This window comes from Rhea americana, unplaced genomic scaffold, assembly GCF_003343005.1.
Source record: "Rhea americana isolate MKP2758 unplaced genomic scaffold, rheAme1 scaffold_5, whole genome shotgun sequence".
Classification (NCBI taxonomy): domain Eukaryota; kingdom Metazoa; phylum Chordata; class Aves; order Rheiformes; family Rheidae; genus Rhea; species Rhea americana.
The window spans coordinates 1,411,933-1,421,552 of NW_028186645.1; the positions used below are offsets into that span (position 1 = coordinate 1,411,933).

The following is a 9,620-nucleotide window of genomic DNA, read 5'->3' on the forward strand; positions in this document are numbered from 1 at the left end:
TGAGGCACCAAACAAATTTTTTATAACAACTGTCAAAATTTAGTTTTAATTATAACTTCAAACTTGTACCAAGGTAACGCTCCAACACCCACCTCAAATATAAAGTAGACTTGAACAGCTTCTGGAGGAGTCTTGCTTACAAAAAACTCTGACAAAAAAGTCTAAGCGTAAACTGTCACGGTAAAAATAAGACAACGCTATGACTTGTAAGATCATACATTTGTTACTAGCATGGTTACATTTGTAAGTCAGAATGAGAAGACATTTACTGAGTTATCCTTGTAACTGTTTGTGMAGGCTAAAGTGTCCTTAAGGCATCATTACAATAGTTGAATTCACAAGACTCTTGTGGATTTTTACCAGATAGTTTCAATATATATTGGCATCCACTCAGTGTCCTGCTCTCACTGCTTCCTCGTCTTTTAGTTGAGAGGGAGTACTAAGGCCATAAACTGGAGTACTCTGAAAGTTTTATGCAGTATCACTCTCCTGACAAAGTGTTTGAAAACTTCCAGTGCAGATGAATAGATGAATCATAATTGCATTTTCTATTCTTAAGAAATAGACTGGGGGTAATGAAGTTTGTGCATAACATCCAACATTCATGCAGTTTTTCTCCTTACTCAGGGCATTTTARGTTAAGGTTCTTGCTTAGACTAGCATTTAGTATAACAGAGTACTTCATATTCTCTAGATGTACAAAAATTAGGCTTTATTAAAACAAGAACTGTTCAATACAGCTGCTTTCCAATCCCATGTAGATTTAACAGAACAGGTTCTAAAAATCAGAAGTATTCTTTGACCATTATGGCCACCTGAGAGCTTTATTAACAGCTCATGAAATTCAATATTTATTAAAGTTGATAAACCAAAACTGAAATCAGTAGAGATTTGTCATTCACACCCTTTTGAAGGGGCTTTACTGAATAAGGAAAGTGCAGAACTCAAACATCAAGTTGTGACACTGTCATATAAAAGATGTAGTGACTGGTGGTCCTGCCCAAAGACTACAAGGCTACATTCAAACTACCAACTGTCTGCTAAACAGAAGCCAAAAAATCAAAATCATTGACTTTATATTAGTTATAGAGGATAAGAACACGAGGGGATTCAGAAGAGCGACTGCACATTCATTTGGACTTACAAGTGAGGTGAGGCAGAGGAAGGAAAAAAACACTACATTTCTTAGAAGGATACAGTAGGATAACATTAAATGTAACAAGCTGTAAGATGAAGTAATGTTACTGTTTCATTTCCTTAAGCTTTCTAAGGGAGGAAGGTATTAACAGGACAAAAAACTTTGACTTTCCCTGACCATTTTCAACTAGCAGTTTGTCTAAACGTGTCAACTCATAGTCAGGACTGGCCTTTGGATACACATCATTCCAAAGAAAGTACTACAGYTGGTTGCTTTTAGCCAGAGAACTACAAAAATTTTTCAAAGTAAGGTGTTACATTTTATTCTAGAACATCAAAGATGACAATTATGGCTTGTAATCCCCTCAGAGATGGGTCTAGGCAACATCTAAACTGAGTCTGAAACATCTCCAATGTACTTTATAAGTTTTGCAGATTGCCAGATGTCAAAGCATAGTACAAGCTCCTTGCTATTCAAGAACATAGCACAATCGTTTTGTAAATATTCTGACAAAGCTGGCCCAGACACAGAAATGTTTGTGCCACATAAATGGCCATTATTTGTATCTGTGAAACATTATGACTAGAATTTTGTCAGTTTGCCGAGAGAAAGCTTCACAATCAATGGCTTTATATTAATTCCACCAACTGACTTCATGAGTGCAATATTACAACAAATATATTTTAACACAAAGCAACAATGAAAAATTCTACCTGCAGTGACCAGTAAAATAGTACATATAAAATACCATCTACCATTTTTTGGATTTGATCAGCATAGCTTAGTACTCTTTCTGAAACATGCCAGCCAAACAGGCAGCCATGAATACAAGAAATACATTGTCATTACCCTGAGAGCAGTCCTTCAAGGGATGCACTGCAAAGCTTACTGAAGTCAGACAGTTGTGATGTAGGCTTGAAGCACAGGCTAGAAAAAGTAAAAAACACTAAAACCTAAATACCAATATCCTCAAACCTAGAAGCAACTCCCAAAGAAMAACCATTTTCTAAGCTTCATCAAGTGGAAATACTTTATTCTCTTCTACAGTAAGATATTTAACATCTCATCATTTTTAAACAACTTTTCATTCTTYAGAGTTCCTCTTGCTCAGCTAGGCACAACTCAGCTATATCAGCCTCATCACAAAATGTTAAACTCTTAAACTTACCTATATTGCTGTAATCTATACTACCTTTTCACCATTTCCTTTGTCTGTCATTGAAGGAAAAAAAAAGTTACAAAAAAGAGCCTTCAGTATATTCTACAGGTGCATTTTGTAACATGTCATGATAGTCCTTAAWAGGGCCCAGCTAGAATTAGGAAAGAAATCATCTATATACATCATAAAACTCAAGTTCTTAAGTATATCCATCCTTTAAAGACTTGAAACAAGTTTCCAAAAGCTTTTCAAACACCTTCATGAGTATGAATAAACAAGTAAAGTACTGCTGATTCAGCCACATTACCACCTACCACAGGGCTGGTAAATCCAGTCCCAGTCTAAGAGTGCTTCTAACAAAATAGAATCTAACAAAACAAAGGAAATTCCTTGCAAAGAAATTAAGGAATTCCTTGGGGGGGGGGGGGAATGTATCATCCCTTCTAGAAGGGCCAAAACAGGTTACAGAATGTCACATCCAGGATATCTGAACAAGTGAGGACTATGCAAATGCCTATAGCACAGAAAAGGAGTATCTTCCCAGTTGCAGGCACCAGACACCTCTGAGGAAAGTTTTGATGTCTTTGCTGCAGTACTTCTAAACAGCCAGCTTTGCAGGTCATCTCTTTGGCAATAACACTGATATTTTGATTCTGGTATAAACAAACACTCCAATGCAGAGCACCTTATAGTAGAATTAGACAATCATAACAGTCAACCTTTCTTTGGTATCAAAACCACTGAAACGAATCAGTCTGTAAGGACTTAGACAGTAGAGGGGGAAAAAACCCACTCAAGGTGAATTTGCCAAAAGCAAGCATCAAAACAATCTGTCTTCTAACAAATAACTGGATTAAGGAAAAGGTTCAGCAGCAAATACAATGCCTTGACATTAATAAGGCTTTTATTAAGTCCCACGTGATGTGGCACACCTATACGCAAGCTCAGTAACTATGGGTTTWAAGTTTTATGAGATATTTTTTATAACAGATGAGAATATACTTCAAATCAGTTAAGGACATGAAGATTGGAAAAGTTATTTACAGTATGCAGAACAGTGTTGGAAATAAAAACACTCAAACTTAATTGAATAAAATTGAATACAAATGCTACTTGGCAATTTTACAAACAAAAYAGCACAGATAAAATGGAGAAAAATAGCAACATGATAGGAAACAAATCAAATGAGTCAACACTATGAGGAGGATTCAAAAATGTCAAATTTTGCAATATGTTAGCAAGATAGACATAGTAGGCAATTATTCTCCTTTATTCTTCACTGAAGTCATGACAGAAGTACTGTATCTAGCTTAGGTACTGCAAGTGAAAATGCAAGTACCTGAAGCTAATATTGACAAGAACAATCAGACATTCAGAAGTGATGATCTGCAGAGAAGAGTTAAAAGAACTGGGCATCTTTATTTCAGGGAAAATGAGAGAACAAACTAACAAGTTTTCAAATATGTAAAARCATTTAAAAAAAGAAAAAAAAGGCAATAGTCAACTGTTCTCTAAATCCACAGTAGATAACAGTAAACATCTTACTCCTCACTACCACCCACCCAGTTCAGTTAGATATTAAGGAATCCAATGAAAATCAAGCATAAAAACAAGTTATTTATGTACACCGTAGAAGTCTTGTTACTGCAGTTTTAAGAACTGGTCAAAATTATGTAGGTATACTTTACTCTGCTTCAGAACAAGCAAGTCTTTGAATATCTTTATAGATCAATATTTTTATAGCTCGTATATGCTACCGAAATGTGGGTTGCTTTTTTTTTTTTTTTTTGGGGGGGGGGAGGCCTAACACAGCTTAGTGATCTCTAAACACAGAGAAATACTAACTCACCTCCCACTCACCTCCCCATTACATCTCAAGAAAAACCTGACTGCTGTCCACCAGATTCCAGCTTCAACCTAGAATTGTCTCACAGACTCTTCCCAGGGCAATACATTAAGCACAGTAATAAACACCACCCATTATCATTCTGTTGAGACAAGATCCAAGAGGAACAGTCTACAGAACACATCTCAACTGAGATTGCAGTATCAAGCCAGACATAAAAATGCTAATTCAGAGAACTGTAAAGGAAGGAATCCTGTATGTCATCAGTATTTTTACTGATAACAAGGAACTATCAGTATGATAATAGTTAAAATAGTTAATACTATTAAAAAGAGAAGTTGAGGTACGAAACTATCTGCATCTTAGTTCAAATATGATTACCTCCAAGTCCCTTGCACACCACGAGAGAGAGAGAGAGATTCTGTTCTCCCTGCCACCCCCAACCTGAATTTCTTACCTACATATGCTTCTACAATACCATTACACTATATTATAATACTRTATAGTTACTAAAGGACTGCTGAAGCTTAGTTCATGTTGCTTTAGCTAGTTGCAGAAAAAAGTACAACTTAAGGCAAAGCCTTTTTATTTATTTATTTTATTTTATTTTTTGGGGCAAAAAGGAGGTTCCAGAGATAAAATAACCAGTGTTGGGAAAATCTGCCACATGTTAACAAAGAGATATGGTGGGCAGAATTTAAATAGAATGCAAAAATTGTAATACAGTACACTAAGTTAAACTTACACATTCAAATTTGTAAGTTAAATAAAAATYAAGACCGAGCACTATGTAACACTACTGCTAATACGTACCATTACATATCGCAGTCACAGCTGCAAATTAATTTGTCCAGAAACTCTTTCAAGAAGCAGAGAGAATGCACTAATTAGCATATACAAACTTTTTTAAAGCAAAATGCACTAGCTTCCTAGCAGAAAAGAAAACAGATTTTTGATAGTGTCAGCAGCAATCTAGAAAGTTCATGTTGTCAGTTAATTCTAAGGCAAGGAAGATGAGATAGCCCTCTCCTTTTCAAGCCTAATGAATCAACTAATAAATCACTTTGCAAAGCCAGCCAGAAACCACATTTAAGTATACCAAGACTGTCTCATAAGCAAAAATCAAGTTATAGCCCTCACTCCTGATTTGGGGCTGCACGGAAAGAGATCCCCTCCAAAGCATCACTATATTATAGTTTGAGTAACAACTTCCATATGATTACCTTATACCCCCTACTCCATGAAAAAGTAAACGCCTAAAAATAAAAATAAAAAAATAAAAAAGCTTCCCCTACCACCTAAAACTCTCTTAAGTAAAATTAAGTCAACAATCCACAAAGAACAGATCACTGAATCTTACTTAAGGTCARAGTGGATGTAGTGACTTTTTTCTGATGACGCTTCATAAGGCAAACAGCTCTGACAGCTCACTGCCATGGAATGGGGCGGTCTTGTTCGCTTTCCCAAACCCCTTCTTTGTGCTGACTGTCCTTGCCATTTCTAAACCYTACGTGAGACAGTTGGGCCCACCAAACTGAGCGAAAATCCACCCTGAAAAATGTGAGTATTTTGCTGCTGGTTTAGCAAGCTGGACTGGCTCAACCAGAGGTTGAGTAGTGCCAAAGCCAGCAAGAGAGAGATAAGAGCACAGTGCCATAAGGATGCTACACTGCAAGACCATCTTCAGCTGTCCTAAATCAGCTGAGTTCATAGAAAGTCACCATGAATTAATTCTTTTAACAAGAGGTCATTATACACATCTAGTCTTAAATCCAAAGTTGAGAAGGAATGAAAGGGAAAGCCCAATAATACTCAGTGCAGTCAAGAATAATTACATACTTAAGTAAAGCAACCACATCTCATTCTATTACAGTTTAGTTTCTCCTTACTTAACTATAGGTTCACTCTCTTTCTCAGTAGATTCAAATCAGAAGGCAGCAGTTCTCTGGAAGCCTGCATTGCCTTATTTATTTATACAWAAAAGCTGTATAAGTTTCATTACAAAAAAAAAATGGCTCAAAACTGATGTGCTCTCATTGAGAAAGGTAACATAAAACTGTGAAATAGTAAAAACTCAGATTTTTTTCACGAATTTGTCCTTTGCGTTGTTAAAAAGGAAGCTGTTTGCTTCATAAAGCCCCTAAAGACAGCTTGAAGAGCTGTCCAACACCCTTCCTGTCTCTTGTCTGAACTATTATCATCATCTATCAGCTTTAAAAGCTCCAYGCCACCTGCCCTGGGAGCTGGATATAAAACTTTTAATCCAAGTTTCTTGGAAGAAGGATCAAGGTTAAAGAAAGATCCTTGGAAATGCTGATCCTCATACAAGTTTCATTTCCTAAATGAAACACATACATTAGTAATCTAGGTAAAAGATAATTTAAAAAGTAGACATAGCAGATACAGCATATTTAGTATCCAATGGAAATGAAAAGAAAGTTTAGCATCAGTAATTTTAAGGAATAACCTTTCAAGTAGTATCTTTGACTCAGTAYTCAGATCATTTATTCTTAAGTGTCATTCATGGCTTAAGCCTGACTCTTACTTGATGTGTACTGATCTACAATGGACTACCGATGCAAGAATTCTCTAGGTACCTAACAGATACCACTCTTAAAAATACAGTCCTCGCAATTCTCTCACTCATTTCAGGAAAAGTATAGTATTTCATTAGCAAGAATTGAACCAAAGCAAACAAACAAACAAAAAAAAATAAAAACAAGATACATACAGTACAACTTCACTAACATCATGWTGTTCTTCAATAACTTAAGATAACTCAGCCAAAACAATGAGAATATCGCCGTCTTAAAGTAATTAGGAAGACAAATTTAAAGGAGGCTTAGATAACTACRAAATTATGAAGTTATTAGTCAGCATTTGTATACAGAGGGTCACAGATCAGTCTGTCTTAAATTGATAAAGTCCCCCACCCTCAAACAGAATGGCTTGTAAAGATTTTGATAGTTTGTCCAGTCTAAGACAGTGTCCAGTTCAGTAATAGTAGCTTCTTTTCTTTTATGATAACCACAAGATATATAACTTCTGATTTTGGAAAGCTGAAACAATCATATCAAAAGCTGCCAGCTTGTTCTCACGTCAACTTTCTACATAGATAAAACAATGACTTCCAATTGAATAATTTCAAAATAAGCTCCTAAGAAATATGTATAGAACATGCAGTATTTTTCTAAATGTTAAGACTTTAAAAGCTCATTGAAATAAAATCTATTTTAAATGCTTTATACTAATCACAGAGAAAAACAAAGCATTTAATGCTGTAACAGGTATGYCTCAAAGCTAACAATTCAACAAACCAAAATTTTCAATTAACATGTACCACAAAAATAGCTTTTAGCATCTAAAAAAAGTATTATAAAAATGGCTTTGAGCTTAGTTTTAACTTGAAAAAGTTATTCGGTTCCCTATTTTCAATGCACTTCCAGGTTTTAGATTTTTTATTCTTCTGAGTGTGGTGAGAGATGACTAAGACAACTGTTAAGAATCACATGTACAACTACTAGACTATATGAAGGCCTGCTCTGTAAYGTAAATTAGAGAAGTCTACAGCTATTTTGTATGGAAAAATTGAATCCAAACATGGCAATAATTTAAGAGACAGATTTTCAGAGACATTAAGTGCCACCCACAATATCTTGTAAGCATTGAAGATAGCAACTGCACATAAATAGCAGTTACTGTTTGATACGAAACACTCATCAGGTACTTAAAAAAATCTTTGTTTAAATATTATTTACAACATAACTAGATTATTAAAATTCATTAAAGTGTGAAAGCAAAATCAGTAGGCCCTTTTTCCATACAATTACATAGGACAGATCTGTCAAGTCACAGTCAACAAATACCCAGGCAGGCTTTATTCTCCAGTTAGCACTTACATTTCGTATAGGTGGAGGAGCGATGTGGGCACTAGCTTAGGACTTTGTAGATTCAGGTATAATTCCTTGCTTGTCTACAAGCTTCCTGCATGACCTTGGGTACATCACTAGTTCTCTGTGCCTTCATTCCCTGCTGCACAGTGGGCTACAAGCAGGGTGATTCTCACAGGTACTCACATTATGGCAGCTGAGTCTCAAACACGTAAGATAATGAGCATCCACTTTTCAAAACAGAAAACTGACAATCATGAGGYTTTTGTCTACCTATATTGAGTGACATGTACTAACTTAGCATCACAAACTCTGAATGCCTCACTAAATCCTGTGAGGTCAAGGACCCTAAGAAACAACAGATAGAAGAAGTTTGATTATAAATACAGTGAACTGAGACATCAAATGCACACAGTTAGCCCTGCATTAAATATTCACATTAAGGAGGATCTCTTAGCCTGAATCTGTGTTTCTTTCCTATAACAGAAATTTTCTGTCTTTGTAAAACTCAGCTCATTGCACTGCTCCCATTTAGAGACAACCCTAGAAAGAGTCCGCACTTGAATGTCACAATAAAGGTCTAAAATTAAAGTGAAAGCTGTAACTATTCAGTCAAAACTAGCAAAATATCCTCTTCCCACCATCCTGAAAGCAGGGATTTGACACCACCATAATCATGCCAAGCATTAGCATCCAGCAGCCTCAGACCTGAAGCAGCAGGTGAAAGAGGCCCAGAGTTGYCTTGCTGTTGCAAAGCCAGCCCGCACCCCTAAACGCCAAGGAGGGGCCAAGCCATCACGTCGCTGAGGAGGGGCCCTCACACACCCACCGGCGTTGACAGCCGTATTTAACATAGCCCTTTAGCACCGAGCCAGCACCACAGCAACTCGCAGAGCCCTCCAGGCCTGGCCTACACTCCCCCTCCCCGACTGCTTCCCTACAAGCCAGCTGATGCGGAGAGCAGCTGAARCGGCAGCTACAGCCAGGCCCAGGCCGAGGAGCCGCCAGCCCCGAGGCGCGGCCCCGGGGGGGCGGGGGCGAAGTTGCCGCGGCCCCGCGGGGCGGCCCCAGCCCCCCGTGGGCCCCCAGGCGGGGGGGGCGGACCGCCGCGGAGCCCCCCGCCGCCCCCGTCCCAGCCCGGCGGTCGAGCCCCGGTACCTTGCGGACCCCCTTGTAGATGTAGAAGTAGAGCTCCCGGCCCACATTGAAGCAGAGCCGGTCTCCGTTGCCACTCTGGTCGTTGACGTTGACGAAGGAAACGCGGACCGGGTTGGAGCCCTGCGAGTTGAAGGGCACCCGGTTCGGCCGGCTGTACTCCGARTGGCTCAGCAGCTTGTACAGCCCCTCCCGGGTGGTGAACTGGGTCTTAATCTCGTTCATCTCCTTCCCTCCTCCCTCCGCCGCCATCTTGGAAAGGAGCATTCATCCTGCCCCAGTGCCCGGATGTAGCTCCACTGCGCAACCGCCGCCGCCGCCGGGGCTCGCGCGGCCCGACGCGGAGGCGGCCACGCAAACGGCGTAAAGGGGCGGAGCGGCGCTGCTTGTTTACTGCGCGCCTGCGCATGCGCCAGGTGGCCGGCACTTGGG

General features: G+C 38.8%; 1 protein-coding gene across 3 annotated transcripts in view; it reads right to left on the bottom strand.

Moving 5' to 3' along the window:
• WDR20 (WD repeat domain 20) overlaps window positions 1–9,487 on the bottom strand; it is a 48,366-nt gene extending 38,879 nt beyond the window's left edge. For all 3 annotated transcript variants that reach the window (XM_085317432.1, XM_085317431.1, XM_085317433.1), the window contains exon 1: window positions 9,192–9,487. In XM_085317432.1, coding sequence (XP_085173558.1) covers window positions 9,192–9,455 — 264 coding nt within the window. In that variant the 5' untranslated portion in view covers window positions 9,456–9,487. The remainder of the gene's footprint in view (window positions 1–9,191) is intronic.
• Between the last annotated feature and the right edge of the window lie 133 nt (window positions 9,488–9,620).